The 24,348-nt window shown below is 41.8% G+C and overlaps 1 protein-coding gene across 3 annotated transcripts in view; it reads right to left on the bottom strand.

The window, feature by feature from the left end:
- Positions 1 to 347: 347 nt before the first annotated feature.
- COMMD1 (copper metabolism domain containing 1) overlaps positions 348 to 24,348 on the bottom strand; it is an 81,385-nt gene continuing 57,384 nt past the window's right edge. The window contains exons 3-4 of one of the 3 annotated variants that reach the window (XM_071740107.1): positions 3,662 to 3,734; positions 348 to 483 (exon numbers count right to left, since the gene is read on the bottom strand). In XM_071740107.1, coding sequence (XP_071596208.1) covers positions 3,702 to 3,734 — 33 coding nt within the window. In that variant the 3' untranslated portion in view covers positions 348 to 483; positions 3,662 to 3,701. Of the gene's footprint in view, positions 497 to 3,661; positions 3,735 to 24,348 lie in introns of all 3 variants that reach the window. The other 2 variants (XM_071740108.1, XM_071740106.1) reach the window with 2 other exon arrangements.

The following is a 24,348-nucleotide window of genomic DNA, read 5'->3' as shown; positions in this document are numbered from 1 at the left end:
TCTCCTCTGCCCCAACTGGCAAATTTACCTTTGCTGTTCATCCAACCCAGTATTTACAGCATCTGGAAGACTCAAAAATTGGTTGAGGGGAAAAAGATGAAAGTTACGCTACACTCAAAGGCCCGATCAGGCAAATTTTATGCAGACAAACAACACTGCTGCTGCTTTGGAAAACAAGCCTGGAGGAGGGGACAGAGAAAGAAAGTTCCACAGTAAGAAAGCTCCACAGTGTGGTTTAGCCCATGCTTGGTTGTGAACACACTGTGCAGTTATAACCGGGTTCTAACAATCATTACCTATTTTATGTGCTGAAACAGGAGTTATGAAAAAGTACCAAGAGTCATTCATTTTCTGAGTTGCAATCTTTTTATTTTGTTAAGTGGTTTGAGTCAACACAGTCATGCTCTCCTCTATTTCTGAGAGTTTCTTCAGCATCTGGCTCACCTTGGCCTCATCAAACTCCAGACAGAGAAACTCCGATTCCTACAAAACAAAAGTGCAAGAACAGTAGTTGAAAAAGACAATGTTTTTTCAGGCATACGATGGATGCAGGATGGTGAGTTCTGATTTCCTGATGATTTGTGTCCTATGTCTCCTTTTTCCCTCCTGGTATCACTTAAATAACCTCACTAGTCCCAGAGGTTGGCTACACACCTTCTGAGCCAGCAGCTGCCAAAGGGCTCACAGGAAGGCTGAGCTCTGCCCACCTTTCCTTTCAATGTAGGCATTGGTTTGGGTCTCTCCTCAGCTGGAGGCTTTTGCAAAACTTGCAGAAATCTAATTATATCTGAGACTTCCACTTTTCTTTCCAATCTTGTGATCACCAAAGCTGTCACTGTTGATGCTGGGAACTGCAAAGAGGTTGGAGCCACTGCACAAAGCTCATCACATGCAAAAAACAGATTTTATATCGAGGAAAACAAGAATCCAAACCACAGTCTTGTACAGGACATTGCAGTCTGGAAATTCAGGGGAATTCTGTTCTTACACATGGGCTCTAGTGTCAGTACAAACTTAAAAGCAACCTGAGAAGAAGCACTGATTTGCTCTGAAAAGTCCAGTCACATATTAGAACGTAATTATTCCCTGACAAAATGGACACTGGGATATGGTAAAAGGATCTTGTCAAAGGCCCAGAAAATAAGGAATGTATATTTAAAAAAAAATAATATATGTATGTGTGCATATATACGTGTGTGTAGTTCAGATTATATGGAACTCATTAATAAAAAAAAAGCAATCTCCAACCTATTACCCTTAGCTACTGGTATGTCTATAGTTAAAAAGTATTTCCTACAGCGAGCCTGGCAGAAGAAACCTTTGACACTGTGCAGAGCCTGACTGCATAACTAAGGGTGATTCCAGGTGAAGCACCATCAGTGATAGAGAAACAAATTAAAAATATCTGAAGATGAAAATGCAGATAGTATGGAAGGAGGTTTCCTTAACGAGACACTGGAATAGTTCTAGCAATCAGAATCACTGCATATCCACTGAATTTCTAAATGTAACACAGACTCTGTGGTGCTTATAAAAGCAGAAGGGATCCTCCAGGGTTTGCGTTTTCTGCCAGATGAAAATTTCTACCATTTTTTCAAAATAGTTTTTTTCCATACAATTAGCATCTACCCAAAACACCACAACTTCATCCTTGACATTTATGGAATTAATATTTAATACATAAGGACATCACTGGACAAATTAAACGCATCAATTTCCACTAAGTACATTTTACAATTGCTACAAGCATTTTCCCCCAGGCATCAGGAATAGTTTTACCTTCTACCTTCTCTCCCTCTCCCACAGATTCCTGCATTCTTTCATTTTTTGTAAGACCCAAACCGGTGAGTGAGATATGAACCAAACACTGACAGAGGCAGCAAGGGGATAATTTTGTGTGCAATTATTGCAAAAGGCACTGCCAGAAGAATGCTAACGGGAAAGAAGCAAAGTGCCACAAGTCAGTGATCAGGAAGCTGAGCATGTGAAGTGCATGGAAAGGTTGTGCTGGGTATCAGTCACGTGAGGAATATCACAGCTCAAGGCAGAAATCAAAACAGCAACCTTAACACTTGAAACTTTCTAAGAAAGAAGACCTTCTAAAATCCCATGTGCACTTTAAACTTTTTTTTTTTTTTTTTTAATATCTTCAAATATCACTCTCTCTCCATTAATGCTGGTACTTCAGTGTTGGGAAGTCACTTGCCATGGCTATGTGAGTCAGTCTTGGTGAAACTTTTCTCTTAGTAGAATATACAGATGATCATCAGAACAGACCTTTGCCTGAGCAAGCAATTATGCTCATAAATAGCATCCTATTGGAAACTACTACCGTAGGTTGTGGTTTGGGTTTTTTTATTAAATTAATTGTTCATCTCTAGACTATTTCTTGGTACATTCCAAAACATCACAAAAGTCACATTAAACATTCAAGATCAATAACAATACAGATAGGAAGTCTATGACTTGGAAGCAAGGGCTTTCTTGAACTGTTTTTCTTGTCCTTGACAATGGTTATCAACACATCGTATGGAAAACACCCCGTGTAAAATAGCTCTGCAAAAGTCATTACAGCAAAGCATAGTTGCAGCTGCTCACTGTGCAGAGAGAAAACGTTTGGTGAGGAATCTGACAGCTTAATTCCATTGGGCTATGGGCTTTCTTGTAGTTTCCTGTCTGATTAGGAGTGCACTGAAAAAAATCTAGGTCAGATCTCCCTGAAGATGTCTTTGCATCAGAGTGCAAAACTTGAAAGAAAGCCTGAACTGATCCCTGAATCTCTCTATCCATTCCTTGATTAGAAAGCACTGGAAAAGTCAAATCTCAAGCAATCCATTAGTTAACCCCTGAGGCTATATGAAGGACTGTTCTGAAAGCAGATCACAGACCCTTTCTCCACTGAAATAAGCAAAACAGGCAGCATGACCCCAACCAGTGCAACTGCTGCAAACAGGGACTGCAAAGCCAATGCCTCTTGAACCCCCCTCTGCTAAATGTCCTCAGCTTTAGCATCCTTGTTTTCCCAAACCTGACCAGAAGAGAGTTTTGAGCTTTATAGAAGAGATACTGCAGAAGCTTTTCTCGCCAACCTGCTATTGTCCCAATATCTGTAACATGTTACAAGTCCTGTTTCACAGGCAACATCTGAGAAAAGCTCTTCCCTCTGTAACCTGACCTCTCTTTCCTCAACCCGTGTGCCACAGCCACTGGATAATTTCTATCTTTATCTCACAGGGAACAAGTGGCAGCACCACGCTACACAACCATGGGGCACAGTCCTCCACAGGACAAACTCCAAGGCCAAACTCCTCTTAACTTCTGCAGCTTCCTACCCACAAATGCACACCCTGAGTCATGTGAGCCCATCAACATCTCCCCAGGTCTGCTTTAAGATCTGCATAAGCTCTTACGGCTTAATCACACAGTGTGAGAGGACATGAGAAGATCAAAGTTCCCACCTCTGGTGAAGAGGTTTTTGTGTGAGCCTCGAGGCATAAGGAGTCTTTTTGGTTTGGTTTTTTTTTTCCTCCTTTTTTTTCCCCTCATCAGTTTTGGCAGTCAAAAGGAATGTAAACGAAGCAAAAGGATACTCTTGAGTTAAATCAAGTCTTTTCTAGCCACTTGATGGAAGTGCAAAGGTACTCAGAAAGCATACTTTTACCTGTAAAGCAGCTAAAACTCTGATGTGGACTGGATGGTATCTAAACAGTTATCACTCTCTCACATGGACCAACCTAAAATGTGATCGAGAAGGCTGTAAATCTGGCTGCTCAGAATTAGATTTTACTCTTATTTAATGCTTTGTTAGTTTACATCCTCCATGAAGTTCAAAAAAAGGAGGAAAAAAAAAAAAAAAAAAAAAAAAAAAAAAAAAAAAAAAAAAAAAAAGGAAGATGGAGCTGCAAAATTAAACCTTCCCACTGCACTCCTAAGGTAATCTCCAGGAGCAGGATAAATTTGATTTCTCCACTCCTTCAGAGCAAGAAACAAGACATCCCTTTTGATACTTCCCATTGTTAAAAAAAAAAAAAAGAATAAAAAATTCAGCCCTCTTGGATCCACTGTAGTTAAATAAAACCAAAATGGAACAAGCCATTCATTGCCAACCAGACCAGCTGGACATCAGCTGAGCTCCTCATGGAGATGGACACAGCCTTTAGATAAAGGTACACGAGCAGGGCTCTTAGAGCTCATGCACGTATGATGGAAACAGCAAACCCATCCCCACCTTTAGGTTGGAAATCCAAGCTTGATGCTCTCAGAAAGGTATGGGAGTGGATGTCTCTGTCCTGCAACTGTCTTGGTTTTCTCCCCACATGCTTTCCCACCCCTCCTCCCATTTCCCTCCTGAGCCTGGGCTATAAAAAGGAGCTGCAAAACAAACATCCAAGAAACACAAACTCCCCTCCCCCCAAGCCATAGATTAGGTCTTCTAGGTTTTTTTCTTTTTCAGAAATAAGACAGAACTGCAAAAATATTTATATGAGACACTAAGAGAAGCATAACTCTCTGTATCTGGGTAACTACAATTAAAAAACCATATATTTGTAGAAAACCAATTCTCACACATTCAAACTTAAAAAATAATTTACAGCTGCTCTCTATTGAATCAGTTTGACCAGCTAATTGAAATGGTTCAAAGCAACTCTGATACATCCAGTATTTTTAAGTTCTAGCCACTATACTGGGGAAAAAAACCCCAACAAACCTATGAACTTATACATCATTTTATTCATATTACACTTCCACTTGATTAAGAAACCTCCTACAACACTCAGTGTTCAAGGAAATTGGTCACTACCAGGACTGAAATGTAAGTTGGAGGTGAATTTGCTTTGGATCCCAAGGAGTCTTGACTAAGGTTTGTTCCAGGGGCATCTCCTGATGCAAACGTGAGGAATTCAGCTTCATTAGCTACCTGTGGTTGCAAGGGAGATGCTGGTAGGGGTGCAGTCAGTGGGATGCCACCTCTTACCCTTGCTGGCCCAAGGACAGTGAAGTTTGCTGCTTCCAAATATTTGCCTGCCCAGGGGGAAACATCTCAGAAAAAGCTTTGAGGGAAGCAAGAAGAACCCCTTGCCAAGGGGCAGGAAACAAATATTGCTCAGCAACTGAACAAAGACACCAAGGTGCTGATGGCAGACTTGACAACCCACAGCCCAGGTGGGTTCAGAGGATGAGGGATTTGCTTCCATTAAATCTTTCTCTGATTTCTCTGATTTCTCTGGCTGCCAAGAAGAGAGCTGGCCAGGTGCAAAGAGAGCAGATCTCCATGGTTCAGGGGAGTTGTCACATGGAAGGGGAGAAGAAGCCAGCTCCACCTTCACACAGGCAGCGCTGTTCAGCATTCAAGGAAATGAGACAGAGAGAGGTGTAGGGTTTGTCCAGTTAGATACTGGTTTTGTTTAAAAGCAGCCACAGTTTGAAACCCTGCACCAAGACAGCACGGGTGATGCTGTGTGCCCATCCTGACCTCTAAGGATTTCAGACACATCTGAAACAAGCCCAGGGTCCACGTCCTGTGGGAGCAAACCCACTCACAACTGCTTGATTTGAGGTCCCGGGAGCTACTGAGCGATGGGTGCCACTGCCAAGGGGCCTGCAGGAAAACTCCTTCAGACCATGTGGAAGTAGAAAAGCTGAGATGCTGGAAACTGGGACCCAGAGTGCTTGTGCTGAGTGACCAGGGGTTAAAAAGGAACCTCAGTGACAACCCCTCATGGGCAACCACTAGCCAGTGTGCCACTCCCAAGCATAAAAGCCTTCTCAACATGATGCAGTGCCCCTAAGATCACTCTTTGCTCTTTGCAAAGGAATTATCCAGGATTTCCTCTGGTATTCCCTCAGACCCCTCACTGTGGACATACTTCAGGAGGAACTAGCAGGCAACAAACTCTTTAAGCACCAGCTGCTGATGCCTGTATGCAAACAGAGGCAGAGGAACGGGTACAGACAGGGACTTCTGTACTCAGGCAGCTGCTTCCCCTAACAATGGGACTACTGTGGTTTCTTAGGTCTTAAATACAAGCAGCGCAGTAATTTTCTCTGCAGAGGCTGAGGTTCAATGTAATTTCATTGTTCTGGGAGATATTTTTTTTCTCCTGGCTTAGGTTTTGCATTAGATTAGGACATTGCAAAGGTTTAGCTGCCCCTTGCGTAAGTAAAAAATCTGTAATGTCACCAGAAACCCAACGTGCCTTCAAATATCCTGGTACTTTTCACTGTGATGTAGAACTTCCATTAATTTTCAGCCTTCCCAATTTTTTTGGTCAACAGAGACACTAAGTGGGTTTGTAAAGGGCCAGCTGATAAAACAGTTTTACATCTGCAGTTATGCCTTTGCTTGCAAGGAAGGAAACTTTGTTATCTGTATTAACACTTTTTGCTACTGGGGTAAGTAAAGCACTTTAATTATGGAGGCTTTTTTTCTTAATCAAAAGAACAGTGGAAGCCAGAATTTCAATAAAAGTTATTAACAAAAGTAGTAGAGTTCAGAAGTGATGCCTTTTTTGGGGGTGCTGAAGCCCAATGATTCAGTGATGCATTAATAAAACAAAAAGGAAATTATTTTTTCACATCTTAGGTCACTTTTCACATCAGGGTGAATCAAGTAAATTTCTGGCATAACATTTCCTACAGAAACAAATTTTGCTGCATTTTAACAACTTCTAAGCTCCTCGTGGCTAAGCAATAAACTTCTTTTACTACTCCAGGTGACTTTTCCTTTCAGAAAGATAGCCTGCAGCCAGGCAATCTCCTACTGCCTCTGTTAACCAGGAAAAAAATATCAGGTGTGTATTAAGTAATTGAGTGCATCAGTGGTAAATAAAGACTTTGGAGTCATGACTGTCAAACCTCTCAGCATTTTTTGTTAGTTTGGAGAGTACAACCAGTGGGGAACACCTGCAAAATATGATATTCTATTGTAATGTACTGGGAGACAACCACATGGAGTTCATGTTCTCCACCTGAACCTTTTCGTTCACCTGAGCCTTTGGTTGCCCCTCTGCAGAAGAGGTGGGTGGGCCAGGAGTTACCTACAGACTCCATCTAGCTCAGGTGCCCCAAGTCAGTCCAAGATGATCCAAGATTTGTGTGGCAGCTCAGCAAGAGCCAGGGAAGAGAGAAAGGGGCTCCTGGGAGCCCAGCAGGGTGTCATTGCACCTCTGCAGGTGATGCCAACTTCCCAGGCAATTGCACCCAGCTGCTGGCACCCTCCTGCTGCAAAGTTAGGTGCTGGGCATCTGGCTCCAACACGCCTGTTCTTTGTAGAAGGAAAAAATGTAGAAATGCCAACAGAACTACTTTGGAGGACTTTAGGCATGGTTATATGTCTGAATAACACATGCCTTATATTCAGAAAAAAGGCACGGACATAAAAAAGCACACAGTCAACAAGCTAACCAATACTTTTCTTTCAGACAGTATTATCTCTGTAAACATGTATCTAAAAAAGACCTTTGACTTTTACTCTAAGCACAGTAAAGAAACCTCGAGCCTTGCTTACATCAAAGCAGCAGGGCTGGGGTTAAATCAGTGATGTATTAATACCAGATTAATACCTTGTAATTCACAATACATGCAAACTAGGTTGCAAACAGAGAAGCTGGCCGGGGTAAATAAAACAATCCGGGAGAAGGTGGTGCAGGACAAGGTCACTAATGCATTCTACAAGCCTCAACTTGCAGTCAGCTTGCACTGTACAGGAGGAAGCACCACAGCAAACATGCATGAGGGGGGATTCAAAGCACCTTCATCTTCTTTGGCAACACCCCCAAGCAGAAACAAGTGTCACTTTGTTTCCAATGCATTAATTAAACAACAACAAAAAAGGGCAAAATACTGATTTCTGCCTAAGTCTACAGCCTACCGATTTTATTTATTTATTTATTTATTTATTTTTGCGATTCGGTATGAGGACGCTGCTGTTCTGGAGTAAAAGGAAATACAGGCATAGGCTGAGGCGTAACCTGCTTCAGCAGCGCGAATGTGGATTAACCAAAAAAAAAAAAATTCCTGTTTTTTCTGAAAACGTCAACTCTCCCACTTCCTCCAAATTGACTAAATCCATACTATTTTAGTAAAACACCTGTAGGGACTGCCCTGTAAGTAATATCCCAAATCCAGGTGTAATTGTGCTTCAACAGGACAAGGAATAATGGGCAACTAGCTCCCATTTTAGCATCAGCTCCCATTTTACACCTTCCTGCTCTTAGGGAGGTACCAACGCTTTGCTTTGCTTTGCTTCCCTTCCCTTCTCGTCGGGTCAGCATCAGCGTGGGTTTTTCCTGTGCCAGCTTCCCATTCTCATAACCAAGAACTGCACGTTCTCAGTCACCCCTTTTTCCATTTCTTAACTATGAAAAAATTACAACTGCAGTTGAGAAGAAAGGAAGAAAGTGCCTGGAAACCCCCAGTGATTAAACGCGGGGAACTGGCAGAGGGCAGAGGGGTAGCACAGATAACTGCACCTTATCCGAAGTCCTTTAGACCCTTATTTTTTTTTTTTACACGGTGCTCCGTCAAGGGTCACTTGGCTCCTCTTTTAAATCGATAGATTTAAAGTACAAGGTGGCTTCAGCCATTCCTCAGCGCTGCTGGGGGGCAGGGGGAGGAGAGGAGGCTCCAAGTTTCCTGCGAATCCCTCGGGCTCCAGGGTTAAGAGGAATCTGGCAAACAGCCCCCAGTCCTGCCAGCGACCCGGGCACGGCCAGGAGGTATTAATAGCATGTTTTCCATGTTAGAGTTACTTCTCCAACACAGTCAGAAAAAAAAAGGTATCACCTTCAAGATTTAACTGGAACTGCTCTGAGGCTTGCACGATGTAGGAAATGCAGATCTCAGCTTGAAAATAAATAAGTACGTTTCAAACACCCTCCCTCATCCCCCTCCCCCCTCCACGAAAAAAAAAGGGCAAGCAATAATAATAATAAAAAATAAATTCCAAAGTTTGAACTGGACATTAGATGCTTTTAAAAGAGTTCAAGGACAGACACATTGTCCTTGGAAAAGGGACATCACAAAGTCATTTTTGCAACGATGCTACCAAGCTCTGTCACAGAAGCCTCCCTTCATGGCAGAGGACTCTTACTGACTCATTATTGGGCAAAACCTGCTATTGTTGTGTCTGACGGTGGAAACCAAATAAACCCTGATAAACTGACCTCAGAATTATTATTACTATTAATTGCTGCCAAGCCTCTCTCTGGAGAACCTCTCCTTGACACCTGGTGCACATAATTCAAATGTGACCCACCTTGGTATTGCTGGGAGACCCCGAAGGGCTGCCTGGTTTAGAGGTATCGGGTTTTGTTCTGCTACATGGTCAAAATAAACAGCAAGCTACACTTGATCTACTCACAGACCATCAGGGTGAAAGATCCTGCTAGCACAGAGCACTTCTTCAGTGCTCCAGGTTTACTTCTCCGAGAAGCTGCTCACGCCATTCCAAGCAGGATTGGGGGAAGAGGGAGACAGAAATGACCTGCATAATTCATGCTAAAAACCAACCCCAATAATCCAAGATAATGCCAAAAATTACCATGACAATGTTCTCAAAAGTAGGAAAAAATGACCCTAAAAGAAGAAAATGATGTGATTTTGAGCTTATTTTTACTTCTTAAGAATCAGGGCAATACCACATTGAACAGGGTGACTCACTCTAAATGGAAATACTTTTTATGAGTGTGATTTATTTTTACTGCTTTGGTTCTCAGATTCGGAACACCTGATAAATGGTAAAAAGAAAGAAAAAAACACCCCTAGGCTGCCACAAACTGATGCAGGGTGATAAAACTACAAGATGTCACATTGAATCTCCGATCACATTGCATCAGTTGTGACCCCACTGCAAAGTTATTTTTAGATTTGTTAATATTCTGCAGAATACACTGGGGGCATAAGGACAGCAAAGTCGAGGTAATTCCAGAAAACCTGGAATGGACGGCAATCTGCTGATTTCATACAACCACATTTATGACAATAGTAAATTCATTATTTTAAATTTGGTTCCGAGCTATTTTTGCAACAAACCTATAATCCCGGCTTTCAAAAACTCTAAGATAAAGTGCAATAATTTCCATACCACCATACAAAATAAAGCACAAATATTTGTAACTGAAAGTGCCTTCTAGTTCTACATTATTTTGGTGTTACATGAACCAGAAATCTCTTAAGCAAATGATTATTACATCCACATAAAAATACAAGTTAACCCGCTTGCAGACTTTTTAATACATTTAATGTATCATCAAGCCTGTAATATCACAGATTAAATAGATAAAGGATTGTAAAAACTGGAATAATTCCAGGAGCACAAGGCTAGGTCTCTGATGCCCAACACTCTGATAACAGCAAACATCATTGCTTTTATGAGATCTAGTATGATCCATCTAGTGTTTTATACCTTACATTGAAAGATGAATGTTTATGGCTACAGAGATGTACATGCTTTAACCAGCTGGTCTTTGTGCCATTTGGAAACACAGGTTTCTTTTCAGATACTGTTACAGGTGAAAACAAATAACAAATCACATTTTATTAGGTATAACTAATTAGAAGGAAGTGTATTCTGAAATACTTATGCACTTCACACCCTAAGGAATTAGTAAGAAAAAAGGCAACTTGATACTTTTAAGCAAGCTTTATATACTTTCTATATGGTTATGCTGTTTTCAAACTGGTGCTATCGACCTACATTGGTTTCTGTAAGCCTCCCAACATTCTCTTCTCTGTTTTTTTTTTTGTTTGTTTGTTTGTTTGTTTGTTTTTTATTTTGTTTTTGTTTTTTAAATCACTTTGATTTGTATGCATTTCCTTTTTTGAGCCGTTTTAACCTCAGGCATTCCCCACATCCCACACAGAGAGCAGCATCCTGTCCTGAGTGTTTCCCCTGCACAAACTGTATTGCAGGGGTTACTTATCCACGTTTCCATTAACAAATATTATCCCAAAACACGTAAACACAGAGGTCGACAGTGAACAAACAGTGTATGTCGAACACCGGTAATTACCCTGCGTTTGTGATTAGCGATCTCCTATTTCTTTTCATTATTGAAAGAGTTCTCAGTCATAACTGCTGTGCCCCAGCTGCTAGGACACTGCTCATTCATTATTGATGTCGATTAGCCCAAACCCTCAGTTGTTTTGGAGACAACGCCGCCTTAAATGTCTTTCCTAGGAGGGCAAAACACATTCAAATACCCCAATGCTGAGTCACCTCATATGGCAACTTGCTGTGGCCAGAAAGGAAAGATCGTAAAACCCATAAAGTTCTGCTGGTAAACCACATACACACACACACACACAAAAGACCTGGTTATGTTCACAAAACCCTATTTTTATTCTCATTTACTGATGACTCTTTGTAAGATTGTACCTGTCATGTTTTATGTGGGCTTACCTGATGGATTGCCACTTGCTAAGCTTGCTTACCCAGTCCCTCCAATACTCTTTTACAATGTCTTCCAGTAGCTGAGACTCAAGTTACCCCACACCATGCCCTCCCACATCTGCCACAATCATCAGCCATCATGACAGCTTAACCCAATGAAAGGCCCTTTATGGCTCTCCTTTTCTGAAGAGCACCACGTATTTAAATGCACATAATTCACAGAGAATTCTGGCTTCCTGTTCACAGTTTGTAGAGCTGTGAATTTGATGGGGAATTCCCGGTGATTTCTCCAGCCCTGCAGTCAACCAGCTTCACAAATGTGGAGTGATTGAAATGCGTTAATAAAAATTGTTTGAAAATAGCCTGGTTTGTCTTCCCAAGTCCCACATGCCAACACTGAGCTCCAATGCTAAGGCTGCCAAGTCAATCCTCCCCAGAAGGATGCACGGACTTCATTCCAGCACTTGGCAAACAGATGCAAAACCCAAAAATCCCTCCAGTGTAGCCACAGTTAGGGGTAGCCAGCTCCTTTCTCAGAATCCTGGGGTGTTTTTAATAGTGCTCCATACCTTCTCAATGTAACTCTGCTGACCTGTGGTTGTAACTGTATGGCTATTTGCAGATTTAGCTGCATCTGCCCTGGGCGCCCTGAACATCTCATTAGGAAATTAATCTGAAACACTCAGCTGGGTGCAGCTTCACCAAGCCTCAGCCCAGGGCTTTGTGGACTGGAGTAAGCCATGAGGTTGCCTTTCACTATCTTACACATCAGATTGTCTCTTGTCTTTTTGGCTTGGGTAGTCTGTTCATCAGCCTGAGCCCAGAACTGGCCATGTACAGTAGCACCCAGAGCATCCAGAGGCTGCATTTCCACTCTGAAACGTGTTCAATTCAGGCAAAATCCTCTAAGAACTGAGCTGTTGAACAGAATCTCTGTCAAGGATGCACAAGCAAGAGTTTCAAAAGCTCCAAATTTTTTATAGCAATTTTTTTTCTCATTAGGATAAAAAGAATCATCTTTCTGATGTTGCTGTAAACCTTGAGCTAGCTATTTCCAAGTTGTGTTGGGTTTTTTTCCCCCCAGGAACATTATGGCACTTCCTATCTGAAAACAGCTTTTCAGGGAAACACCCAGAATATTTTTCCCTCCTATTCACGATCTTAGAGATGGACAAACCGGTCTGGGGAAGGATTCAGTCTAGCAAGGGAAATACCAACCATGTTAGTCAAAGCTGAAGGCCACCAAATACCGAATTGGGTAATCTTAACTAAAGGCACTGTCATTGCTGTTGTTTTCTTTAAAGGGGAATGGGGTTGTGGCAAGAAAACAAAAAGGGTTACAATCTAACTCCTGGTGTAGAAAGGAAAAGTGAGACATCTCTATACCTAAACTGATTTTTAAAAATTAATGCAAAAATAACTTCCCCCAACTCCTTTCTGTCCCCACGGACACTATTTTGACACAGAGAGCACGTCAAGACTGTTTTGAGTTTAACCCCAGTATCTTTGAAAGCACAGCTGAGCTCAAGAGTTCTTTCAACCTTAAAACAACAAGCATGGGATGTTTAATATTTAACAGAGGCATTTTTCTCCTGCTGCTTGACTGGCTTGAAAAAATAGCTGTAACAGGATGCAAAATAAATCACTTCACCTGCTTAGTCTGCTGACATTTTCTTGGTGATGCTGGTATGCACCTCTGGTTGTGTCTCAGCTTAGCTGTTATGTAGAAAAAGGTGTAAACAAGCAGAGTTAAAATCACCACCTAAGAAATGCATTTGCCTTCTAACTACTTGCACAACCTTTGGTCCCCTTAGGCAAGCATAAAAGACCTCTGTGCAGATGGGCTGCAGAGATTTGTTTCAATTCATAGAATCACAGAATCATAGAATTGGCTGGGTTGGAAGGGACCTCAGAGATCATCAAGTCCAACCCTTGATCCACTACCGCTGCAGTTACCAGACCATGGCACTGAGTGCCACATCCAGTCTCTTTTTAAATATCTCCAGGGATGGAGAATCCACCACTTCCCTGGGCAGCCCATTCCAATGCTTGATCACCCTCTCAGTAAAGAAATTCTTTCTAATGTCCAACCTAAACCTCCCCCGGCACAACTTGAGACCGTGCCCTCTTGTCTTGCTGAGAGTTGCCTGGGAAAAGAGACCAACCCCCACCTGGCTACCCCCTCCTTTCAGGGAGTTGTAGAGAGTGATGAGGTCTCCCCTGAGCCTCCTCTTCTCCAGGCTGAACAGCCCCAGCTCCCTCAGCCTCTCCTCATAGGATCTGTGCTGGATCCCTTCACCAGCCTGGTTGCCCTCCTTTGGACCTGCTCCAGCACCTCGATATCCTTCCTGAACTGAGGGGCCCAGAACTGGACACAGGACTCGAGGTGTGGCCTCACCAGGGCTGAGTACAGGGGCAGAATCACTTCCCTGGACCTGCTGGCCACGCTGTTCCTGATCCAGGCCAGGATGCCATTGGCCTTCTTGGCTACCTGGGCACACTGCTGGCTCATGCATATGAAGGAGAAAACCCTCCTCTTCCCCTGCCCTGCCTTTTCCTCCTTACAAAAAGAAGAAAGGGGCAATGCAAGTCTAGAGAGCTGGGACTCTTCAAGGTCGAGGCTTATTAAAGGAAAATTTATTTTGGTGATTCTGGTCAATTTTTGGAAATCATAGACTGTTTCGGTTTAGAAGGGACCTCTTTAAAGGTCACCTAGTTCAACCCTGTGCAGTAAGCAGGGACATCTTCAACTAGATCAGCTTGTTCATAGCCCCAACCAGCCTGACCTTGAATCTTTCCAGGGATGGGGCATCTACCACCTCTCCAGGCAACCTATTCCAGTGTTTCACCACCCTTATTGTAAAAAATTTATTCTTTAAATTGTAGTCGGAATCTATACTCATAGACTGGTCATCACTGGTGTAACCCCTGTTTGGGAGATGTTACATAAATCATTGTGTGAAAACATGTTAATTCAGTAATAAACACAGTTGCCAGTCCCCAGTCGCCCTAAAAATGTAAGACTGAAAGTTTCACGTTATTTTTCCTCCTTTGTAAGAAAGCATTTGAGGATCCTATGCAATTCCAGTGTTTGTCATAGGATGCAAGCTTAGGGTAATAGGGACTGGAATACTATGTTTATCTTGCTCTATAGGAGTGCCCTGGTGCATAGTGATAGATATCTGGCAGGGTTTATGATGTTATGATGTTTCAAAAGAAAAAAGAAATATAGTGATACCTGCAGGTTTCACCCAACTGTACAGAGAATCATATAAAACCAGCATTAAATAAATAAATAAATAAATAAATTCCCTTTGTATCACTGTGCAATTTGAATCAACGTATGCATTTAAAAATTACAGGAAATACACTTAATTGCTGGCAGGTTATCATGTTCTCATCTTACTTCTTTGTCACATTTTTCTCGAGCTCCTCTCAGCTCCCCCAGCACTCCCAGCACTGGTAGTCCTTCTAGTGCTGGTGCTCACAAGGGTACCAGAGATTAGAAACCTCCATCATCATTTATTTGAACTCTGCTGTGTCAGCTCTTAGCTAACAGAGACTCTGTCAGTGGAACCACTGCAAGGTGATGTACTTTCCTCCAAAAGTCCTTCACAGGGAACCTTAAAGGGTAAATGTCCTTCCTCAGTTATGACTGCTGCAGTCCTGTGCTGGTCTGCATTTTTCTATTTCTAACTTGTTTGATAAGGCTGCTTGTGTTTCCTTGTGACACATTTTGTTTGGTTGGGTTTTTTTAAAGCCTGCTTCACAGAGATGAAGTATCAGCCTGGAGCTTTCTCTGTACCAGTTTAGTCTCCAAATATTGAGGTTAGTCTCTGTTTTTCAGTTTTGTAGCACTTAATTGCAATATGAAATTAGTCTCAGAAAGAGAGGGCCCTTACTCGAAGGGCTAAATTCAAATTGCAATATGAAATTCTTCTCAGAATAAGCTCTAAATTCAGCTTCTCTAGTGAGAACGTTTATCAGACTTGGAATTCAAATTAACCACATATTAACCTCCCTAGTATCTAACACCAGAGTCATTCAGGAAAAAACAAAACACCACTACCCCCAAAAAAATCCCCAACCAACCAACAACAAAAAAACCCAACCCCAAACCAAACAAACAACAAGCAAACAAAAAAATCCAAACCAACCAACCAAAGAAAAAAAACCCCACCACCAAAACACTTCTTTTCAGAACCAAGTTTCAACTACTCTGTTATATTATTTACCATTTTCTAAAATATATCAGAAAGAACCCTACTGTAACATCAAACCTCTGTGCCACTGAGGCATATTTTTGTTCCAGGGTATGGCCAAGACTGCAGTTTGCAGGCCCTGCATTTAGCTAACTTAATGATACAAGGAAATTTCTGCACTTCTAACTTAAATGTTTATTCAGCCAGATCACTGTCAACCTCGTCCTTCTCCATTACTGCAAAATATACTGGCAGGAAAAGAACGAGTTGTGGGGTTAAGAATGACTTTTGTACCAACCACACACACACACAGTTTAAGTAATCTGCATTTAAAAATAATCTCACAGTGAAAGAATACATTCAAACCCGAGCAGAGAATACCTGACCTTTAGGAGGCCTCATGACTTGGGATCCTGGCTGAGAACACAATCAGCTTGCAGGCTTAATAACTTGCTTAGCATCCCCCAAAACAGATCTCTCCTGCTCCCTCACAGCTCTTTAAATGTTTTCATTTATCTATTATATAAAGGATTCAAGTGCCCATTAACATCCTGCCTAAAACTATCAGACCAAATATAGAATCTGAGTGGAAATTAATACTCTACGACAGTTTAAGTGGCCTTATTTCCCATCACAGCAGGCAATGCTGGCTCCTGTTGATGGCAATGGCTACAAGATCTTGGCTTTCCAACTCCAATCTCTCTTCAGCCAAGACTGTACCCGGTTCGATCAAAGAGACTGAAGACTAAAATGACTTTGAATCAGCATTTTGGGATAAGATGTACTTAAAAAATTATTTTCTGCTCCTTTCTGAACTGTGAGTACTTGCCCTGTGGTCTAAGAGTCACTTGGACAGCCTGGAACAGTGGAGCAGAAGAGAGGATCACAGGCATGTTGCTGAAGAACTTCCACCAGGCAGAGCTGAACAAAAAGTACAGCAGGGTTTATTTTGATTGCTTCAAGTTTCACAAGTGGTTAGTAAAGCCCATGCAAATCCTCTGCTGATTTGCATCTCTGAAGAGTGGCAGGCAATGCCCTCAGGAAGTTCCATAGCCAAAAAGTCCTTACATTCGAGGACCAAGGCTCTTAGATCAGCATGACCCAGCTACAGCAAACACGTTTGTGTCCACAAAATGGCATTTTTCATAAAGTAATTTTTCAAGGGCATCTCTTCATGCACATCTATCCTGGCTGTGTCAGGCATCCATTTGCTCCGGGGTATTTTACCACCTGGAGGGGAAGAGCACAAAACCTGGCAAAGCAGATCCTGGCAGACACACACACCACCAGCAGCATCCCCATCTCATTACAAAGACATTAACCCTCTGTCCCTGGCACACCACACAAATCCTGAATTACACAGATTATGCCTCTAAATGGACAGTGAACAATTACTCTCGTTTGGGCAGAAGGGCTCATCTAAAAATATGAAAACAGTACCAAAAGCTTGAAAATATTCCTGCAGTTCAGCACACATTCAACTAGGTTTTCCTTCTTAAAATAATGTAACAAGACAAAGTGGTCAGGCCAAACAGGCTTTTTTCTTTTCTCTTCTTTTTTACTCTGTTTTTAGAGCATTTATCTACACCCTTTCTGATGATCTGAAAATAGAAATGACGGAGACAAAAGGGACTACTCAGTTATGTTGCCACTGCAAACACATATTCTCAGTAGGACCAAAATAACTATACTTAGTTTTTTTTTAGTAATTCGAATGTATGAAGTTACAAGGGGGAAAAAGTCAAATAGGAAAAAAAATAGTTTTATTTAATTTTTGCTATTTTTTTCGCCATTTCTTTTAAAATGCAAACTGCTGTCTTTCAACTTGCCACCAGAAACCTCTCATGGAACAAAGGGCAGCCATGTATTAGTCCAGGCTGTTTTACAGCCTTTCTAACCCTGCTGCTGTTGCTGTTCACAAGCCTCAGGACAGGCACAACACTCAGATTTATAAGCAAAACCAACAGCTCCTGCTGTGCACGGTGCAAAGCTCAGTAAAGATAGTGGGAATCTCTGCACTGACTTCAGTGACCTTTGGATGTGCACTAAAATATCAGCATTACATGCCAGCAGGGAGATACAGGAGGAATATAGCTAGCTCTCTGCTGAAAAAATGGAGAAGCTACAGATTTGCATTTTTTTTTCCTTTTTTTTTTTTTAATACAGAATATGTCCTTGCTAATATTTGCTGCATGATACATTACTCCCTTTTTTTCACCCCCAGCCTCTTTCCTTGTGTAAGAGGAAAACTAAAGGCTCACAATGAAAGCTGAAACTGTAGGTGCAATCCTGCAAAGAGATTGTGTGGGAGGACACTTATGCCTGTGCAGAATCCCACTGAAGTCAAGGGGGCTGTGGGCTCTTCCCACACAGCTCTCTTTGCCTCAGCTAATATCACAAGTTTGTTTTATTCAAGCTGCAATTTCAGAATTTATCCTAGAAATTAATACGGGGAGTGGAAGACCAACTCTGCATTACAGTCAACACACCCCACCCAGATTCATCCGTTTAAAAGTCCAATGAGGACAGATCAGGACTCCAGCTCCCAACATGATCCCCAAATCAGCCTTGCCAATGAAGATTCTTTTAATGCATGGCACCTCACAGTCTTCTTGACAGGCATCATGTTGAACGGTATCTTTTTTTTTAGAAAGAGAAAAGATTCAAAGAGAAGTTACCCAATTTTGGCTGACCTCTCATTCTCAATTCAAGGGCAAGAGGTACTGAAGTAGGAATAATTTCCATAACTGAATTGTAAAGCAGTCATTTAACAATTAATAAGTGATCTGCTTGGCATATGAAAGCTGAAGATGAAAATGAGCATGTGAGAACCAGAGATACCTCTGCACAAAGAATAGCTGAAGCTCCTCCACGTCAGATACTTAACTTAATTGGTTAGTTCTTTCTTTTTCTCCTCATGAGCAAGGGAGGAGAGGGGGATGAAATATAAAAGAACATAACCACCTTTCCAGAGGAAAAAGGGAGATGATATGAACAGCTCATTTTGCTTTCTGTGTCCTTAAAGCAGAGAAGTCTTTAGGTTTTTTTTTTCCTCAGTTTTTTTTCTTCTCCAGAAGAGAAACCTTTCTTTTTCAGTCTGCATCCACAGTTCATACATCAGCATTTAGCAGATCAGATGTATTTCTCATGGGCAGTAAATCTGTAATGCCGCAGTCCCGTTCTCCTGCATCAACAAAATGTAAGATTTGTGACCAGTTTCCCCTTGACAGACATAAGGTCATAATTTTTGCTGTAGGACTGCAAGAAATAGGACGCACTTCACTTCCTCTGTGTTCCTGCAATCAGGCCCATGTCCTCCTGGGATACCGACCCCAGCACCAAGGACCTTGTCTGGGGGACCTCAGGCTGGTCTGGCTCATCATGGCCATGAGGATGCAGTGACACCCTCTTGTGTCTTTTCACTTCTGATCCTAATTGGTGAGACATGACCCAAGTCACAAGTTGCAGCAGCTCCAGATAAAAGAGAAATTAACTGTGCTGTCATTTAGGGTAGGGAGAGGAGCAGTATTACGAAACCCTAAGTTTGTTTGTTCCTTCCTTCCTACGAAACCCAAAGCCCCTCCCTCCCTCCCTCCAGAAAAAGGAGAACATGCAATGCTGTTGCCTGGTTTTAGACAGCTGTCCTGAAGTGGAAGTATAATAAAATTCATGAGTGGGCCTGTGTCCTTAAATGTTCCTGTTTCTCCTCCTTTCAAACATCAAAGTACTACACCTTTTTCAACATGCCAGCCTAGGCATTTGTACCAATGGCTGATCTTTCAGCTGTACTCTTGACCACCAGAAACAAAATCAGAAATAACTGTAGTAATAAAAAAATACTTGTTTCTGATTTATATATCTTGCTTTTCCATACTCCTGCTTCTTGTCTTACCCAAGGGCTGGGAGGCAGTAGAAACTGTATGGAAAAACTTAGGACTACTTTGGGTGCAGAGGAGCAAAAAGAGGCCTTCATATAAAATAAAAAATGGCAATGACAACAGGAAACATCTGCCTCCTCTCTCTGCCTGCAGGATTTTCATGTCTCTCTCAGCCTGCTAATGCCTATTATATCTTTCTATGTCTATTACACCTTCAAGGTTAGGAGACAAGAGCTAGCACAGATCTTGCAGCAGCAGTAAATAAATACATTTTCAAGTTTATTTCCTCCCATTTTTAATCTTGCTTTTTTTCTCCGCTGCTGCTGAATGCCAAACAGGGACAATCACTGACCTCTCAACACTTGCACCCCCAGCTTTCCCTTCGTATGCAAGCCTTTACAGCTCACATGGAGCTCGGAGAAGTTTACAAATTAAAATCGACTCCTTCTCCAGAGCATCACTCCGCCTACCCTAAAGAGATTAAAAAAAAAAAAAACAAAAAACCAACCCTCATCTTGGCTATAGTAATCAGCAAAGCTGCATTCAACCCATGCCAGCTGCTGTTTGCAGCATCTACCACAAAACAGTAGTGATTAATTTCCCAGAGCCTGCCAAAGTTTGCAGGGAGAGCACAGGAGGATGGATCAGGAGCACTGCAGAGGAAGAGAGAGGAGGATGAGGAGGGCTGCAGGGTGAGCACTGGCACAAGAGTTCTGGCATCATGCTTGATGCAAAGCCAGAAGTGGAGTTTTCATGTTCAGGAGGACTAGATTGACTCATAAAATGGAAACTGAGTTTGATAAATAGCTAAGAAGGTCCCAAATTAAAAAAAACAAAAAACCAAAAAAACCAAAAAACACAAGACACGGTGACATGCTGGGCTTGTTGCATTCATTCTGCTCTGCTGTAGGCTTGGTGATGTATTGATGGACTTTATAAAATGGGCCTTAATTTCCTTGGATAAAAGGATTATCCTGAGGTAAAGTATGAGAGAAAGCAGCTTTACATTTGAAGCAGCCTTCCTCCCCACAGGCCCAATTAACAGTTTTGGAAACCAGATGCAGACACGCGAAGAAAATTTTACCACGGTGATATTTTCTAAAATGTCAGCCCAGGTTATGTAAAAGATGCTCATCCTATAATTAGCTGCTAAAATAAACAGACATTTTTGGCCTCCTTTGATTGATTCTCTAATAAACAACTTCTTGATGAGAAATCAGCATTACCATTTAATTGGTTTCTGCTACTTCTGTATGCGCTCATTTAACAAAGGGCTGTAATTAAATGCTGATAAAATATCTTATCTTGACATTACAGACCTCAGCTCCTCATTTCAAACCAGTGTGGTGGCAGCAATAGGTTTTTGTTTGTGTTTTTTCACTGTTGTGGCAGCAGAGCAGGGGAGGACACGGGGCACCCTGAGCATCCACTGCACGGAAGAGTAACTTCCAGAAAAGTAACTTCCACTGTAACTTTAAGCAGAGCCAGACACTCACACGAAGAAATCAAATAAATTTTGATGTGTTTTAAAAAGAGAACCACACACCCCAGCCAAAAAGCACTCCAGAGATGCTTTCCAGAAGAAACTTCTAATGTGCTGTTGAATCATGTAGATTGATAAAGATTTCAGGACACTGCTGAATGTTCAATGATTCAGTTGTTACAACCAACATTGGACTTGTTTTTTCTTTTTTAACCTCACTGGGTTTTTCTTACCCCACTGCTCTTCTCAATATCATTTCACAACACCCTGCAAATGTTGGAGGGAAGAGAGGCTGGACAAAATTTTTCAGCGGCTGTCTCTGAAGCTGAGTATACTGGCTTGGTTGTCTTGATATAATGAAATATATATTTCTGTATTTCTTTGTAATCACCTCATCAGATCTGAGGAAATGCTGACAGTCATTTTTGCATACCAGTAAAAAAACAATGTCACAAAGAAAAAAACCAAAAACAAACAAAAAAACCCCACCAAAAACTAAAAAAAAGGTTCAGAACTATGTGAACTCTGTGGCAGAACTACAAGCAAAGTGTCTGCAAAAGCTAGCAAAAGTCTAACATGTCTTCCTCTGTCAAGAAGAGTTGTCCTTTGGTGAACTGGGAATACCATATTTTCTTCTATAATTTTCACTGTAGCTTCAGGCTATCTTACACAACTTTTGGATCTTCAAACAGACTTGGACACCACCAAAGTTGAAACTAAATGAATTCAAGAGATGGCTGCAGAGTTGTACCAAATGGTCAACACCCCTATCCTTCATTTGGCCCAAGCACATCAGACACTAAATTCTTCAAGCACTCATGTTTGTTCTGACGTGGTCCTGTATTACACCTTGAATGTCTTTCCCCTCTTGTCTTGGTTCATCATCTCTTTTCTGACTCAGTTAGCGTGTGTTTTGAGGTCTCTTAAAAGCAAAAGCTGATCTATACCAAGAAATGGGTGCCTGCACACATACACATTTCGTAGATATGTGCCACAAACATATACTTACAGGCACCAACTTTTGTTCATCAAGATGCAACAGGGAATCAAATGCCAGAATGTTTCTTTGCCTCCACTTCCAAGCTTCCTTACAGGTAACACTCCCTGCAAAAATATAAAGCTCTTCTCCATTGCTACCACATAACCACCCCAAAGATTTGTTAAAACCATGCCAAAAGGTTCTGTTTTTGACATGAAAACCTTTTCTGCATCAAACTTTTAGCATCCATATGATCTCTTGACTAGCTTTTGTGGGTGCCATTTGTGGCAGGTGGCTTTCTCCAAAAGGAGCTCATAGCCAGTCTCTTAGAGTTGGCCTTCAGGGTGTCACAGGCACTGGAAAGTACAAAGGGAGACCAACATCGTGGAAGAATCTTGACCAAAAGTTTAACTGGCAGCTGAGGGATTAGCAGTCAACAGGGAAACAACAGGGAAATATCTTAAGGGAATTAGGGAGTGTGTCTCTGGGAAGGTGACTGCCCAGCTGCAGTGCCTCTACACCAATGCTCACAGTGTGGGCAACAAAGAGGAAGAGCTGGAAGCTGCTATGCTGCTGGAAGGCTACAACATAGTGGCCATAAATGAAACCTGATGGGATGAATCCTACAACTGGAGCATGACTATTGATGGATATAAGCTGTTCAGAAGGGGCAGGCCTTCATCCCTAGAGATACTCAAAGTGAGGCTCCAAGCAACCTGATCTAGTTGAGGATGTCCCTGCTTACTCCACAGGGGTTGGACTAGATGACTTTCAGAGGTCTCTTCCAACTCAAATTATTCTATGAAAGCACATTTTAGATGAGACAAAGAGCCTGAAAGTGTTCATTTAGAGCAGCCTCTGCTCTGCTTCACAGGAAGCTGAGCCTGGCAGAGAGCAGTCACACAGCTTTCCAGGCTGGAAAGACTTGATAGTCAATCCTGAGGAGCAACTTCATGGATGCATTTGAAGCTCTAGACAGCATGAAGCCCTACAGGACTTTTCCTCAAGGGAAAAACCAAACTGGGATGAGAATGGACATGACTGCTCAGTGCTTGAGAGAAGGGATGAGGGATTTCCCTTGCTGAAAACCTCTGCCAGCCCCGGGTGAATAATGTGCTTTCCTCCCACCACTGTCCTCCAGCACTGCTCTTGAAGAATGCATGTGATGAAATGTCCACTGTGTAATCTCCCAAAAGCCAAAGCCTTCCTGAACAGGGGACTAGAAATGAGCCTCAAAACCACAGAGCAGTACTTGCATTGCATTGCTACAGAACAGTTGAGAAGGAAGCAAGAGGGTCACTACCCATGACTTTGTCATGGGCCAGGTTAAAAAACCACCTCAGGCAGTATTTTCCATCTGGATCAGTCCTCCAAAGCAATTCCCTTTTTCCTGCTAGCTTTTGCTTGTCTCGGATTCTGCATTGTCTCAAAATGCCCATGGACAGGAAATAAGCAAACAAAACTTTGCAACTTATTCCTACCTTGTGTTATACATCCTTTATGAGCAAAACCACGAGGACTTTAAATTGTGGTGAAGCATATTTTTAACTGTTACTAAAGATATGGTGAGTCATAATGATCTGGGTGCCAGAAGACTGTGTTTTCTGAAGTCATCACTGCTCATTATTTCAAGAAAACAATTAAGTCAAAATTAAAAATAAAGCCCTAGAGCTTCCAGGAACTGGATACTGTTGTTTGAATCATTCATGAACAGAATGAAGACAATAAAAGCCGTCTGGACCACCCTTTCACCCCTTTGTAATGGGCATAATAACTAGAGACAATTTCATCAGAAAGGGACAATAAAAATATAGATCCCCTTCAGGAGCTCCAGATGGGGAGGATGGAGAGAAGGAAACACTGAAGAATTATTTCTATTTACTGACCTCCCTGTGTTAAAACTCTAAGCTACATACTATTTATTTTTAAACAAGAGTCTTAAGCATCTAAAAATAATAGCCTGAGAGGAATACTAATACTGGAAAATCAAGGCAGTAAGTTCAAATAAAAAAAACGTAGTGTTAAAAACCAAGATTAGACTTTTCCAAGGCAACACACTTAGAAAATAGTGTATTGCCAGAAACAGACCAGAACTGAACCCACTTCTTCTCATTAAAAAAATGAATCACCATACTTTTACCCAGCTACAATCAATTTATCTGACTATAAAGAGAAGCAAGCATTTGATGTTCTAATCTCTACAGATTCACCGACTAAAATATAACCACTGTAGGAGCAAAAAGACCCTGGTACCTGGGTCTAAAGCACCAGTAGCACCATCCAAAGTACTTAAGTCCCAGAACAGCTGTATCCATCAGGACAGAAGCACTCTGCTCGATGAGATTTACTGCTATTAGGTAAAATGGTTAGTAAAAGCAGCTTTACTAATTTTTTTGTGTTGGGTAAAAGCTTTA

The sequence above is a fragment of the Heliangelus exortis genome, chromosome 3 (genome assembly GCF_036169615.1).
Source record: "Heliangelus exortis chromosome 3, bHelExo1.hap1, whole genome shotgun sequence".
Lineage (NCBI taxonomy): Eukaryota > Metazoa > Chordata > Aves > Apodiformes > Trochilidae > Heliangelus > Heliangelus exortis.
Note: the sequence above shows the minus strand (reverse complement) of the source record. Positions and strands in the feature narration are given on the sequence as shown.